General features: G+C 41.4%; 1 protein-coding gene across 5 annotated transcripts in view; it reads left to right on the top strand.

Annotated features, from left to right (window-relative positions):
* The window catches only part of REPS2 (RALBP1 associated Eps domain containing 2), a 238,727-nt gene that overhangs the window by 138,423 nt on the left and 83,648 nt on the right, over positions 1 to 16,656 (top strand). For 4 of the 5 annotated variants that reach the window (XM_081564694.1, XM_081564693.1, XM_081564696.1 and 1 more), the window contains one exon: positions 713 to 849. The exons of the other annotated variant lie outside the window; for it this stretch is intronic. In XM_081564694.1, coding sequence (XP_081420820.1) covers positions 713 to 849 — 137 coding nt within the window. The remainder of the gene's footprint in view (positions 1 to 712; positions 850 to 16,656) is intronic. 5 annotated transcript variants of the gene reach the window in all.

Here is a 16,656-nt window from a genome sequence, read left to right as displayed (position 1 = left end):
TTTGAATGAAATGTAAAGTTGCTAACTTATCCAGTTCCTTTTTCATTAAATGCCATTAATTGGAATTATAATCTCAGAAATTGCCTAGTTAGCTCCTGCCTTGTTACAGATTGAGCGAGAGAGAAGGTTAAGAGGATGCTTTTGCTTTGAAGTTTTCCCCAAGCCTGTGTTTCTCATGATAAGACACCCAAGGCCCTTCGATCTGATTGATGTGTGTTTTCCTTTCCTGAGTTTCGTTTGTGGCATATTCCGTTGAACATTTGATTCTTCTTCTCAGTTTATCTGTCCCAGTTCCATATGTGCCTGTTATCACATTTACATGTAAACAGGAGTCAAGTTCTGTGGTCAGTTAATACCATGAAGCCCTTCTATTAAAATATGGATGTACCTAACCAGATGCATTGACATGTTATTGTTATTAACCATTCCAATCAAAATGGATTTGAATTTACAGAAAGTGTTTCCTCTTGGGTAAGTTTAGGTCTAAGGTGTAATAAGAGCAAAGAGGTTAAAAAAGGTTGTGACTCGGGTGGGGGTTGGGTGCTTGTTGCAGCTGGTGTGGCATTGAGGGGGCAGCAGGGACATGGCCTCTCTGAGAGCTCCACAGGCCTTGGCAGTCACTTAGACTTTTGTGGGTATTTTCCGTTTCAGCCCAACTTCAGAGAGTGAAGCTTTGCTGTTTCCCTTCTGACCTTCCCTTATTTTGCTGCAGATCTTACTCTAGCACCTCCATAGAAGAGGCCATGAAAAGGGGCGAGGACCCTCCCACCCCGCCACCGCGGCCACAGAAAACCCATTCCAGAGCCTCCTCCTTGGATCTGAATAAAGTCTTCCAGCCCAGTGTGCCAGGTGAAGTGCCCTTCTGCACGCCAGCCCTTCCCTTTCCTGTTGGAGTCAGTGGATGGGTGTCGCCACAGAGGTCTATGGGTCCAGAGAATGAGCAAACCAGGCCCAACTGGCCTTCACGTGGCTGGGCTGTCCTTAGGTAGGAAGGCCCTTCTAGGCACAGAGATACTGTGTGTCTGGAGCCTTGCCCACATTCATGATGGACCAGGAATTACAGAATTCTGTACCCAGAGGATGAAAATGCTTCATCCCCAGACAGCCCACTGAATGTTTGGCCAGGGTCTTGTTCTTTGCATCATGGTAATTTGTGTCCAGGAATGCCATCTATTGTTTCCTCAGATGCTTATGCTGTTCTGTGAAAGGTCTCTGTGATTATTGCCTGGCCAGTGTTTTTTGCATTTTATCCTTTTGGTGAAGATCCTGTGTCCTCCAAGTGTTATGCTAAGGGGGGCTCTGCTTTCTAAATGACCGATGGTTAGGTGTTTGCTGTAGGTGTCTAAGGCAAGGGCTCCTTCAGGCGGGCTGCTCTGGAGCTTCTGGGAATGGGACTTGTTCAAGTCAGCTGCTGTACAGCTGGGACAGGGGGGTTGGGGTCGTGTTCACTCCCCTGGCACCCTGTGAAAAGGGGCTGTCCTGGGGAGACTGTGGAAGTGCAAATGGGAGCCGTACCTTCAAGGGAGCGAAGGTGCTGGCATACAGGGCTATCCAGAGTGTTATTTTGAGAGCCACAAGGGCCTTTTCATTGACTAGTGCAGGCAAGCTATAAATGCAATAATTTCCTGGAACTTTTTTCTATATCTATGTGCATTTTAAATCAACCTCAGATGCTAGTGATTTGCAGGTGGTTATCCATTCGACTAAAGCAAAAAAAGACTCTCCTTGGCTCACACATTAGCATGATCCCTGTGTCCCGACAGAACTCAGCATGTTTTATTTGTTCTAATAAAGTACTCTCCTCACAGAAAAGTTACAGATTTTTTTTTAATATACTAGAATATGGAGCTCTCTATGAAATTTGATTCTCTGCCATGAGTTCATCAGATAAAAATTTGTCTTGAATTTCCCCCCATACTTTGATCCCAATTCTGGCAAAATTTCATAATAACTGGTATTTGGGGTGGGAGTAGGCACAGATGATGATGCTATAAAAATTTCACATGGCTCTGGTGGATGAAGACCTAGAAGATTTTTCTATGGATGCAGGATTATTAAAACAATCTGGGAAGCTATCTCCATACATTTTCCTTGAGAGGAGAGGGGCTGGGAACTTGCCCCCTCCATCAGGCTATGTCTTGCCCCATGAGGAGTGCCAGCTGTGCTGGAGAACGGATGGGCCATGGCCTTTATGACGTGGCACCCTAGAGTGGAAGAGAGAACACTGAATTTGGAGTCTAGCCAAGCTACTTACCAACTGTTTGATTTTAAAGCTCAGTTCAGTCGCTCAGTCGTGTCCGACTCTGTGACCCCATGAATCGCAGCAAGCCAGGCCTCACTGTCCATCACCAACTCCCGGAGTTTACCCAAACCCATGTCCATCGAGTCGGTGATGCCATCCAACCATCTCATCCTCTGCCGTCCCCTTCTCCTCCTGCCACGAATCCTTCCCAGCATCAGGGTCTTTTCCAATGAGTCAACTCTTCGCATGAGGTGGCCAAAGTATTGGAGTTTCAGCTTCAACATCAGTCCTTCCAATGAACACCCAGGACTGATGTCCTTTAGGATGGACTGGTTGGATCTCCTTGCAGTCCAAGGGACTCTCAAGGGTCTTCTCCAACACCACAATTCAAAAGCATCAATTCTGCGGCGCTCAGCTTTCTTCACCGTCCAACTCTCACATCCATACATGACCACTGGAAAAATCATAGCCTTGACTAGATGGACCTTTGTTGGCAAAGTAATGTCTCTGCTTTTAAATATGCTATCTAGGTTGGCCATAACCTTCCTTCCAAGGAGTAAGCGTCTTTTAATTTCATGGCTGCAATCACCATCAGCTGTGATTTTGGAGCCTAGAAAAATAAAGTCTGACACTGTTTGCACTGTTTCCCCATCTATTTCCCATGAAGTGATGGGACCAGATGCCATGATCTTAGTTTTCTGAACGTTGAGCTTTAAGCCAGCTTTTTCACTCTCCTCTTTCATTTTCATCAAGAGGCTCGTTAGTTCTTCACTTTCTGCCATAAGGGTGCTATCATCTGCAAATCTGAGGTTATTGATATTTCTCCCGGCAATCTTGATTCCAGCTTGTGCTTCATCCAACCCAGCGTTTCTCATGATGTACTCTGCATATAAGTTAAATAAGCAGGGTGACAATATACAGTCTTGACGTTCTCCCTTTCCTATTTGGAACCAGTCTGTTGTTCCATGTCCAGTTCTAACTGTAGCCTCCTGACCTGCATACAGGTTTCTCAAGAGACAGGTCAGGTGGTCTGGTATTCCCATCTCTTTCAGAATTTTCCACAGTTGATTGTGATCCACACAGTCAAAGGCTTTGGCATAGTCAATAAAGCAGAAATAGATGTTTTTCTGGAACTCTCTTGCTTTTTCGATGATCCAGCGGATATTGGCAATTTGATCTCTGGTTCCTCTGCCTTTTCTGAAACCAGCTTGAACATCTGGAAGTTCACGATTCACGTATTGCTGAAGCCTGGCTTGGAGAATTTTGAGCATTACTTTACTAGCATGTGAGATGAGTGCAATTGTGTGGTAGTTTGAGCATTCTTTAGCATTGCCTTTCTTTGGGATTGGAATGAAAACTGACCTTTTCCAGTCCTGTGGCCACTGCTGAGTTTTCCAGATTTGCTGGCATATTGAGTGCAGCACTTTCACAGCATCATCTTTCAGGATTTGAAATAGCTCAACTGGAATTGCATCACCTCCACTAGCTTTGTTCGTAGTGATGCTTTCTAAGGCCCTCTTGACTTCACATTCCAGGATGTCTGGCTCTAGGTGAGTGATCACACCATCATGATTATCTGGGTCATGAAGAACTTTTTTGTACAGTTCTTCTGTGTATTCTTGCCACCTCTTTTTAATATCTTCTGCTTCTGTTAGGTCCATATCATTTCTGTCCTTTATTGAGCCCATCTTTGCATGAAAATTTCCCTTGGTATCTCTAATTTTCTTGAAGAGATCTCTAGTCTTTTGCATTCTGTTGTTTTCCTCTATTTCTTTGCATTGATCGCTGAGGAAGGCTTTCTTATCTCTCCTTGCTATTCTTTGGAACTCTGCATTCAGATGGGAATATCTTTCCTTTTCTCCTTTGCTTTTCACTTCTCTTCTTTTCTCAGCTATTTGTAAGGCCTCCTCAGATAGCCATTTTGCTTTTTTGCATTTCTTTTCCATGGGGATGGTCTTGATCCCTGTCTCCTGTACAATGTCTTGAACCTCCATCCATAGTTCATCAGGCACTCTGTCTATCAGATCAAGTCCCTTAAATCTATTTCTCACTTCCACTGTATAGTCATAAGGGATTTGATCTAGGTCATACCTGAATGGTCTAGTGGTTTTCCCCATTTTCTTCAGTTTCAGTCTGAATTTGTCAGTAAGGAGTTCATGATCTGAGCCACAGTCTGCTCCTGGTCTTGTTTTTGCTGACTGTATCGAGCTTCTCCATCTTTGCCTGCAAAGAATATAATCAGTCTGATTTCAGTGTGGACCATCTGGTGATGTCCACGTGTAGAGTCTTCTCTTGTGTTGTTGGAAGAGGGTGTTTGCTATGACCAGTGCGTTCTCTTGGCAGAACTCTATTAGCCTTTGCCCTGCTTCATTCTGTACTCCAAGGCCAAATTTGCCTGTTATGCCAGGTGTTTCTTGACTTCCTACTTTTGCATTCCAGTCCCCTATAATGAAAAGGACATCTTTTTTGGGTGTTAGTTCTAAAAGATCTTGTAGGTCTTCATAGAACCATTCAAGTTCAGCTTCTTCAGTGTTACTGGTTGGGGCATAGACTTGGATTACTGTGATATTGAATGGTTTGCCTTGGCAATGAACAGAGATCATTCTGTCATTTTTGAGATTGCATCCAAGTACTGCATTTTTGACTCTTGTTGACTATGATGGCTACTCTTCTAAGGGATTCCTGCCCACAGTAGTAGATATAATGATTTTTTATATTATGATTTATATAATGATATAATGATTTTTAGCAAGTGGCTTAATCTTTTCTGTATCTCAGATTCCTAATCTGGGAAACAGTGCCAACCCTCCAGAGAATTAATGGGATGTTGATGAGATAATAGACATCGTGCAAGTAGTGCCATGTTCAGGCCCTAGACTCACACTCCTCCCGAAGACCAGTGGGGAAAGAGGGTCTGAGAAAGGTCCCTGACTCCTTGCCCCTGGTGGGACAGTTGTGTGACTCATTCTCCACAGTGCCTGGGATGGCTCGCAGAAGGACCAAGCTTCGGTGGCCTGTGGCAGTCACCTGTTCATTAACAGCTTCTCTGGGCCCACTGCCCTGCTTCCCTGTTGTGCTTGCCCCACGCCTACATCAAATGCCTGCTCCTGGAAATTTGCACAGCTTCTGTTTACATCTCTGATGTTGATACAACTTCAAGGAAAAAGCATTTTGGTTTGATAAATGCCAAAGAATAGTTATATGGGTGACATCTGTATTCATAAAATAATTCCATTTTCTTTCTAGTACAGGTTTACACAAATGAAATTTTAATGGGCAGTTTCAATTGATCACACGAGGAACAGAGCATTTCTGTAGTATGACAAGCAGGGGACATCGTTGCACCTACTTAATTTGTTTGCATGTGTGTTAATTCTCACAGGAAAGAACAAAGGTCTGTCTCAACTCTGTGGAATTTTAGTATATTCCCTTTTGCTAGAAATTACTTATTAAAATTTCTGACAGTCTAGGAAGACACAGGATAGAGTCTAAAGCAGTTACCGTAGCGCCCTTAGTGAGACTCGTGGCTCCCTTATAGTCACCCTCTGCTGCATTTGTCTTTATGTGTCACTCTAGCTAAGCTTGGTAACACAGTGTTTGCTGTCATGTATCCTGAGCTTCCTCACCAACCCTCTTTCAACTTTTGTTTCTCTTTGCCTGTGTGATGGGGATGCATGGCAGTGGCAGTGGATTGCACCCCATGGGGGTTTCTCTCTCCCTGTCTGCCCCCACCCCCTGCCTCCTCCTTATCTCTCCCTCACACCCCTCTCATGTGTACTCTCCTCACTCCTTTCTCAAGGGCTCCTTTGTGAGCCTCTCCCTTTCCCGTCAGTGTTTACTCCTGCTCCCCTCTCCTCCCCTCCCCTTTTAGCTTCTCTCCTCCCCTCCCCTTTTAGCTTCTCTCCTCCCCTCACCCCTTGAAAGATGTGGTTCTCTCTTTCCCAGGCTCCCCTCATCCTCTTTCTACCCTCATGTCATAAACAAGGCAGAGGTTATTAATGCCTTGGTAGCTATATCTTTGTTTCCTTGTGTACTTATTTTCTTTGGCTGAAGTCAGAGATGCTGTCGCGAAGGCCATATACCTTTGAAGTGTAAATACACATTGCCAAACTGTGCTGTCAAAAACTTGTACCTATCAACTTACCCCACCTGTAACATCGTATGAGAGTGTGTCCTCACACCCTTGCTAGCACTGGCTAATGTTCATCTTTTTAATCGTTACCTGTTTAATGGACAAGTGTCTGCATTTCCTTGATTCCTAGTGAAACTAAACATCTTTTCATATCATTGTCAGGCATTAATATTTATTCTTTTGTGAATTGTTATGTGGAGGCACACTTAGCTTCTGGTGTTCCTGCTCTGTACCTAATCACAGTGACCACTTGTCTCCTCTTCATTTTTTCCTGTGAGATTCTGGACCTGTCTTATCTCAGACACTTCGGAATGTGAAGATGACCCTGGGGAAGCTAAGCTAATTTGCTCGTTCATGGGGTCCATGTCCTCCCAGTCCCCAGTACCCCGTCTTTTGGCTAACTTTATCACTTAAGACAGACTCTACCTAGGCCATGCTGTTTATAACAATAGAAGAATAAGAAAAAGTAAAGAAAATAGGGAAAGATAGTGCACCTCTTGAGAAATCTGTTTGCAGGTCAGGAAGCAACAGTTAGAACTGGACATGGAACAACAGACTGGTTCCAAATAGGGAAAGGAGTACATCATAGCTGTATATTGTCACTCTGCTTATTTAACTTATATGCAGAGTACATCATGAGAAACGCTGGGCTGGAAGAAACACAAGGTGGAATCAAGGTTGCCAGGAGAAATATCAATAACTTCAGATATGCAGATGACACCACCCTTATGGCAGAAAGTGAAGAAGTAAAGAGCCTCCTGATGAAAGTGAAAGAGGAGAGTGAAAAAGTTGGCTTAAAGCTCAACATTCAGAAAACTAAGATTATGGCATCTGGTCCCATCACTTCATGGCAAACAAACGGGGAAACAGTGACAGACTTTATTTTCTTGGGCTCCAAAATCACTGCAGATGGTGACTGAAGCCATGAAACTAAAAGATGCTTGCTCCCTGGAAAACTCAGCAGTGGCCACAGGACTGTAAAAGGTCAGTTTTCATTCCAATCCCAAAGAAAGGCAATGCCAAAGAATGCTCAAAGTATTGCACAATTGCACTCATCTCACATGTGATTAAAGTAATGCTCAAAATTCTCCAAGCCAGGCCTCAGCAGTGAAAGAGAAGAGTGAAAAAGTTGGCTTAAAGCTCAACATTCAGAAAACTAAGATCATGGCATCTGGCCCCATCACTTCATGGGAAATAGATGGGAAAAGAGTGGAAACAGTGGCTAACTTTATTTTTCTGGGCTCCAAAATCACTGCAGATGGTGACTGCAGCCATGAAATTAAAAGACGCTTACTCCTTGGAAGGAAAGTTATGACCAACCTAGACAGCATATTAAAAAGCAGAGACATTACTTTGTCAACAAAGGTCCATCTAGTCAAGGCTGTGATTTTTCCAGTGGTCATGTATGGATGCGGAGAAGGCAATGGCACCCCACTCCAGTACTCTTGCCTGGAAAATCCCATGGACGGAGGAGCCTGGTAGGCTACAGTCCATGGGGTCGCTAAGAGTCGGACACGAGCAATCAACTTCACTTTCACTTTTCACTTTCATGCACTGGAGAAGGAAATGGCAACCCACTCCAGTATTCTTGCCTGGAGAATCCTAGGGATGGCGGAGCCTGGTGGGCTGCTGTCTATGGGATCGCACAGAGTCGGACACGACTCAAGCGACTTAGCAGCAGCAGCAGCAGCATGTATGAATGTGAGAGTTGGATGGTGAAGAAAGCTGAGCGCCGCAGAATTGATGCTTTTGAACTGTGGTATTGGAGAAGACTCTTGAGAGTCCCTTGGAGTGCAAGGAGATCCAACCAGTCCATCCTAAAGGAGATCAGTCCTGGATATTCATTGGAAGGACTGATGCTGAGGCTGACGCTCCAATACTTTGGGTACCTGATGTGAAGAACTGACTCACTGGAAAAGCCCCTGATGCTGGGGAAGATTGAAGGCGGGAGGAGAAGGGGACGACAGAGGATGAGATGGCTGGATGGCATCACAACTCAATGGACATGAGTTTGAGTAAACTCCGGGATTTGGCAGTGGACAGGGAGGCCTGACGTGCTGCAGTCCGTGGGGTCACAAAGAGTTGGACACAGCTGAGTAACTGAACTGAACTAAACTGAGTGTGCAATGAATGAAGATGTAAACTTGAGTTGAAAGGGACCGATAAAATGAAGCCAGTGTTTTTAAAAATGAGAATCAGAGGACTGTGAAAAACACAGTGAATGCAGATAAGTTGCTGAGTCAGAGTAACCTAGAATGTAGTGATAGTGTGGAGAAGAAAGAGGATGGAGAGAAGATGCAAAGAAGCAAAAATGAGAGTGAGAAATGAAGGAAAGGGTGAGATGGTTGTTGTATAGGAGTGATGATGTTTATACAGAGGATGAAGCAAATAGGATAAGAGCCTGTAGAAACCAAGGGGAGGAGAGTCTGCAGACTTGGTTTAGGATTCAGATAGTAGTCAGAGGATTCTTGGGAAGGAAGGAATAACTCAGAAGTGGGTAGTATTAATGCCTTCAAATTTATGATGATAGGTAACATGATATAGAGAAGAATAATGAAGGACTGATTTAGATTGTGAGTTTATAGAAATGAGTAAGCTCAACTCTGGCAGCAGGTGACAGTTGGCTTTAATTTGGTGTCTATAAAGAGGATGTGAGCATGTGATTTATAGGATTCTGGACTATCATAGAGCTCCAGATAGATATGTACTGGCATTATACCTAAAACGTGTGTTTTCATAGGAAGAAGTTGACATAATAGGGTCACTGTGTGGAAAATGGAACTCACCTTTGTCACAGCTGTTCCAGGCCTTGGATCCATCCTTTTGCTGTCTCATGCAGCTGCTCTGTTAGAAAAAAAATGTATAAGAAGCTCTAAGGAAGTGATGATGCAAATGTACAAAATCTAGAGGCAGTAAAACCCTAGATTTCCTCAGTGAGGTTTAGATTTTATAGCTCTATACTTAGAGCCACGAAACATATCTCGTTGTTGTTCAGTCGCTCATTTGTGTCCAACTCAGCAACCCCATGGACTGAAGAATGCCAGAATTCCCTGTCCTTCACCATCTCCAAGAGCTTGCTCAAACTTATGTCCATTGAGTTGGTGATGCCATCCAACCATATCATGCTCTGATGTCCCCTTCTCCTCTTGCCTTCAATCTTTTCCAGCATCAGGGTCTTTTCTAATGAGTTTGCTCTTTGCATCAGATGCCGAAAGTATTGGAGGGTCAGCTTCAGCATCAGTCCTTCCAATGAACATTCAGGACTGATCTCCTCTAGGATCGACTGGTTGGATCTCCTTGCAGTCCAAGGGACTCTCAAGAGTCTTCTCCACCACCACAGTTCAAAAGCATCAAGTCTTTGGTGCTCAACCTTCTTTATGGTCCAGCTCTCACATCCATTCATGACTACTGGAAAAACCATAGCTTTGACTGTACCAACCTTTGTCAGCAAAGTAATGTCTCTGCTTTTTAAATATGCTGTCTAGGTTGGTCATAGCTTTTCTTCCAAGGAGCAAGCATCTTTTAATTTCTTGTCTGCAGCCACCATCTGCAGTGATTTTGGAGCCCAAGAAAATAAAGTCTCTCCCTGTTTCTACTGTTTCCCCATCTATTTGCATGAAGTGATGGGACTGGATGCCATGAACTTATTTTCTTGAATGTTGAATTTTAAGCCAGTTTTTTTCACTCTCCTGTTTCACCTTCATCGAGAGGCTCTTTAGTTCCTCTTCGCTTTCTGCTGTATAACATATAATATTACTGAAATTCCTATAAGAAAAATCAGCACAGTCAAGATAATACTTTTTAGACTTTAACTTACTTTTTCTCACTGAAACAGTTGTTTTCATAAGGTTTTTACTTCCCTCATAAAAGAGTTTATTTTGTGACTGTGAGGGGTGAAAAGGCCCCTCCTCCCATTCTTGACACTGCCCTACCTCCTCCAAAGTTTTGGGTTTGCAGCCTGAGGTTGCCATAGTGACAGCCAGCTGCTTCAGTGCCACATATAGCACTGTTTCAGCCATTGAACCTCTCCTGACAGGAGCAGCAGAAATTGTTGGGGGAGATGTAGCTCTCCTTTTAGAACTTCAAACCAGGAGCCTTCATCATATCCACAAAAATCTAAGTGGAAAACTTAGTCCCTTGGATAGTGTTAGCTGCCAGGCAGTGCAAAATGAAGTCCCTGGCAGGGCCATAACTTCCCAGTGCCACGCTGCTTACTTTAAGAGAGGAGAGCAGGTGCTGGTGGACAGCTCTTTCCACCACATCCTGTATGGCTGAGGACATTGAGAGCCACATGTTAAAACCATTACCTTGGCCATCAAAAACCAAGGTTGGTATCTGCCCATGGGTAGCTGATGTCCTCTCTCTGCTGTAGACGTTCTGATAATAAAAGTACATTCCATTGTTAAGAAATTACCATGGAGTATACAGTCCACGGAATTCTCCAGGCCAGAATACTGAAGTGGGCAGCCTTTCCCTTCTCCAGGGGATCTTCCCAACCCAGGGATTGAACCCAGGTCTCCCACTTGCAGGCAGATTGTTTACCAGCTGAGCCCCAAGGGAAGCCCAAGAATACTGGAGTGGGTAGCCTGTCCCTTCTCCAGCGGATCTTCCTGACCCAGGAATTGAACTGGGATCTCCTGCATTGTAGGCGGATTCTTTACCAACTGAGCTATCAGGGAAGCCCCAAGGTTATATATACTTCCAGTATATATTACAATCGTGGGCTTCCCTGGTGACTCAGATGGTAAAGAATTGCTTACAGTGCAGGAGACCTGGGTTGTATTTCTGGATTAGGAAAATCCCGTGGAGAAGGGAATGGCAACCCACTCCAATATTATTGCCTGGAGAATCCCATGGACAGAGGAGCCTGGTGGGCTATAACCCATGGGATCACAAAGAGTTGGACATGACTGACTGACTAACACTTTCACTTTCATATATTATAATTATTTTTTAAGTAGATAAATCAAAATTTTTAGTTGGAGTTTAATATCAAACTCTCAACAATTAATAGAATGAATATACAGACAAGTAGAAGGATATGTTGTTCAGTCTCTAAGTCATGTCCGACTGACTCTTTGTGACCCCATGGATGCATGCCAGGCTTCCCTGAGCTTCACTATCTCCTGGAGTTTGCTCAAACTCCTGTCCATTGAGTCAGTGACGCCATAGTAGACCTGAAAAGCACTATATAGCAATTCAACATAATTAAGATTTATATAGTTTTCACACAACAGGATACAAATTAAGTTCCCATAGACTATAAACTGGAAGACACTGGAGCATGTCCAGGGACATGAAACAAGGTGCAAAAATTTCATGACCTAAAAGTGTTGAATTCATGTGGACTCTGTTCTCTTATCACTTGAAATTAAGCCAGAAATCAATGTTAAAAGATACATGAAAATAACCCATATATTTTCAAGTGCAGTTTGACATTTACCAAGAGAAATCTTTGACTTATCCATAGAAGGCCTCAGGAAAGTTAAAAGATTGCAAAAACGCAGAGCGTTATTACAGAGAAGAAAGCATTTAAATGAGAAATTAATGTCAAAATGAGAAATTAATATCAAAGATACTTTTAAAAATCCCATGTATTTGGAAATTAAATGTCCATTTTTGAATATATCCAAGAAGATAGATGTTTCTGATGGGTGTATCTAAGAAGCCATAATAAGGAAAATTAGAAAATATTTATAAAGAATAACAATGAAAAGAGAATGCACCAGAATTTGTTGCATGCAGCTGAACCTGCTCAATGCAGTTAAATACAATGTGGAGTCTTGAATAAGGTGCGAAAACAAATAATGGACACTAGCATAAAATTTTGTGAATTTGAACTTTACTTAATAATACTGTATCACATGTTAATTTCCTGGTTTTTTTTTTACAACAGTATTTCTTTATATCCTTGAAATTGGATTAGAAGTTTCAAGGCTCATTCAATTTTTTTCTTTAAATCACTGAGATAAATTTTCTAGACGTTTAGCAGTAATACTAGATGCCATAATACCTGAAACTATGTCAAAATTTTGGGTGAATATAAATTAGAAATCTAGCATTCCATTCATAGTAAATCAAAATGTCATAAATTTTTTAGCTAGGCAAAAATTCATAAAGTTTCTAAAATATATATATTATACATACTGTTTGTATGTATTCAAAAGCTTTTCTACCACATTTGATAAAGGCTTGAGAAAGAACAACACAGCAACAATAAGAGATGGAGAAATTGGAAAACATAAACTAAATGAAGTGGAAACATTGAGTATGAAATAGAAAAAAATGAAACAAGCTAGATAAAAGTAACAGATCATCATATAGTTCAGTTGTTTTTAAACATGGCTGCTCACTGGAAACACATCTGGAGCTTTGGAGAAAAAAAGCAATACCTGGCATTTGTATTTTTCAAAAAATTCCAAGTTAATTCTGATATGCATCTGAATTTTAAAAAGTGGTTACAAGTTTTTCTATTAAATGGTAGTTTTAGTGATACAGAATTCTGTTATTTTCTGTTGACCATTCATGATATGATGGTATTAAGCAAATAAAAGTTACATAATCACCATAGTAAAAGATGTTTATCAATTTTCACAACCAATAACCAGATTAAAAAAGATAATTATAATTGCAAGCTGTAATGGAAACACGATTAACCTAACTGTATAAAATAATTATACACAATTTGGGGAGTTAAGTAGAGTGATGTGGTAAGTGGAAATGCATACATACACGTTTTCATCTCCCCAGCCAGTCTGTGTCTTTTGGTTGATGCATTTAATCTGTTTACATTTAGGGTAATTATTGATATGTATGATTCTATTACCATTTTCTTAATTGCTTTGGGTTTATTTCGTAAATATTTTTTCCTTCTCTTGTGTGTCCTTCCTAAAGAAGTTCATTTAGCATTTGTTGTAAAGCTGGTTTGGTGGTGCTGAATTCTCTTCCCTTTTGCTTGTCTGGAAAGCTTTTGGTTTCTCCATCAAACCTGAAGGAGAGTCTTGCTGGATAGTGTATTCTTGGTTGTAGGTTCTTCCCTTTCATCACTTTAAATATATCATGCTATTGCCTTCTGGCTTGTAGAATTTCTGTTGAGCAATCAGCTGATAACCTTATGGGAGTTCCCTTGTATGTTATTAATACTTGTTGTATTTCCTTTGCTGGTTTTAATATTTTTCTTTGTTTTTAATTTTCGTCATTTTGATTACTATGTGTCTCATTGTGTTCCTCCATGGATTTATCCTGCCTGGGACTCTGTGCTTCCTGGACTTGGTTGATTATTTCCTTTTCCATGTTAGGGAAGTTTTCAGCAATTCTTCAAATATTTTCTCTGGTCCTTTCTCTGTCTTTCTATTCTCCTCTGGGACCCCTATAATGCAAATGTTCATGTATTTAATGTTGTTCCAGAAGTGTGTTAGGCTGACTTCATTTCTTTTCATTCTTTTTTTCTATATTCTATTCTGTGGCAGTAATTTCCACCATTCTGTCCTCCAGCTCACCTATTCATTCTTTTGCCTTAGTTATTCTGCTATTGATTCCTTTTAGTGTACTGTTCATCTTTGTTTGTTTGTTCTATAGTTCTTACAGGTCTTTGGTAAACATTTCTTGCATCTTCTCCATTCTTTTTCCAAGATCCTGGATCATCTTCACTATCATTATTCTGAATTCTTTTTCTGGAAGGTTGCCTATCTTCAGAGCTTCCTTGGTGGCTCAGATGGTAAAGAATCCACCTGCAATGCAGGAGACCCAGGTTCAATCCCAGGGTTAGGAAGATCTCTTGGAGAAACTAATGACTGCTGACTCCGGTATTCTTGCCTGGAGAATTCCATGGACAGAGGAGCCTGGCAGGCTACATTCCATAGCGTTGCAGAGCTGGACATGACTGAAGCGACTTAGCACACATGCATGCCTATCTCCACTTCATTTAGTTGTTTTTCTGAGGTTTTATCTTGTTCCTTCATCTGGGACATAACCTTCTTCTTTTTCATTCTGATTAATTTTTGCATTGGGGTTTTTGTTTCAGCCACTGTGGTTCTTCTTGCTTCTGTCCGTCCTCTGGTGGATGAGGCTAAGAGGCTTGTGTAAGCTTCCTAATGAGAGGGACTGGGAAAAACTGGGTCTTGCTCTGTGGGCAGGGCCAGTGCTCTGTAAGACTTTAATCCAATTATCTGCTGATGGGTCGGGTTGCACTCCCTGTTAGTTGTTTGGCCTGAGGTGACCCAGCCCTGGGGTATGTGGCTGCTATTGTAGGGTTAATGGTGGCTTCTAAGAGGACTTAAGCCAAGGGCTACCTTACCAGACTGCTGCTGCCAGTACCCCCCATTCCCGCTGCAAGCCACTGCCAACCCACACCTCTGGTTCAGTCTCCTGTTAGGCCACTGCTCCTTTTCTCTGGGTCTTGGTGTGTACACGATTTTGTTTGTGCCCTCCGAGTCTCTGTTTTCCCCAGTCCTGTGAAAGTCCTGTAATCAGATCCTGCTGGCCTTCAAAGTAAGATTCCCTGGGGATTCCCAGTCCCTTTGCTGGATTCCCAGGCTGGGAAGCCTGATGTGAGGCTCAGAACCTTCACAACAATGGGAAAACTTGTTTGGTATTATTGTTCTTCAGTTTGTGGGTCACCCACATGGCAGGTATGGGGTTTGATTTTATCAGTTTGCCCCTCTCCTACCGTCTCGTTGTGGCTTCTTCTTTGTCTTTGGACGTGGGCTGTCTTTTTTTGGTGTGTTCCATTGTCCTGCTCTTGATGGTTATTCAACAGCTAGTTGGGATTTTGGTGTTCTCTCAGGAACAGATGAGTTCGTGTCCTTCTATTCTGCCATCTTGAACCGGAAGAACTACTTTTTACTTTTTAAAATCTAGCAGAATTATGGGATTCCTGCCCCACGCCCAGACTTTTGAGTCCACAGTACATAGCCAGTCAAGGGTTCAGTTTGGTAGTCTGGACAGTTTCTTTTTTTAAAATGAAAGCTTTATTGAGATATAGTCCACATTCCTTTTAAATTTGTACAATTCAATGGCTTTTTAGTATATTCATAGCGTTGTACAGCCACAGGGCATTTTCACTACCCCCAGGGAAACCCCATACCTATTAGCAATCATTCTCCACCCACCTCTTCTCTCCTCCTGGCCGTGGGGAAGCTCTACCTACTTTCTGTGTCTATGAGTTTGCCTGTTCTGGACATTTCATATTAACGGAATCATACAATATATGCTCTTTTGTAACGAGCTTCTTTCTCTTAGCATCATGTTTACAAGGTTTAGCCATGTAATAGAATGAATCAGTGCTTTAATAATTTTATGGGTAAATAATATTACATTGTTGTATGGGTATGGCACATTTTATTTATCCATTTATCAGTTAATAGACATTTCAGTTGTTTCTACTTTTTGTCTATTATGAATAATATAGGTATAAACATTCATGTACAAGTTTTTGTATAAACATATATTTTTCTTTTTCTTGGGCATCTATGTGAGTAGAATTTCTGAATTCTATGTTAATTCTTTGTTGAACATTTTGAGAAACTACTGAGCTATTTTCCAAAGCAGGTGTGCCATTTTACCATCCCATTAGCTATGTAATGAGGATTATAATTTCCTTCATATCCTTGAAACCTTTCGTATTGTCTGTCCTTTATTTTTTAGCCATCCTAGTAGGTATGAAGTGATATCTTTTTATGGTTTTCATTTACGTTTTCTAATGACTAATGATGTCAAACCTCTTTTCATGTGCTTTTTGGCTACATTTATATTATCTCTGGAGAAATGTCTATTCAGAATCTTTGCCATTTTTTAAATTGGGTTGTCTTTTTTTGTTGTTGAGTTATAAGGGTTTTTTTTTTTTCTTTAAATCAGATTTTATTATAGTCGTACAGTTACAGAACTTATAAAACTTGAGTAGTTTTGTGAATTCATTTTTTAAGTGTGTATTTTTAGATTATTTCCTAGGTTCATATTTTCTTTTTTTAATAAATTTATTTGTTTTAGTTGGGGGCTAATTACTTTACAATATTGTAGTGGTTTTTGCCATACATTGACATGAATCAGCCATGGGTTTACATGTGAGGGTTTTTTATATATTCTGGATGTAAGTCCCTTTTCAGATACATGATTTACAAATATTTTCGCTCATTTTGTGGGTTGTCCTTTCACCCTATTTGATGATGTTCTTTGAAGTACAAAAGTTCTTAATTTTGATGAAGTCCGCTTTATCTATTTTTCTTTTCTCATTTGTGCTTTTGGTGTCCTATCTAAGAAACAATGCCTAACTCAGGGTCACAAA

This window comes from Giraffa tippelskirchi, chromosome X, assembly GCF_054371585.1.
Source record: "Giraffa tippelskirchi isolate mGirTip1 chromosome X, T2T-mGirTip1v1.2.pri, whole genome shotgun sequence".
Classification (NCBI taxonomy): Eukaryota; Metazoa; Chordata; class Mammalia; order Artiodactyla; family Giraffidae; genus Giraffa; species Giraffa tippelskirchi.
This window is presented reverse-complemented; position numbering and strand designations above follow the sequence as displayed.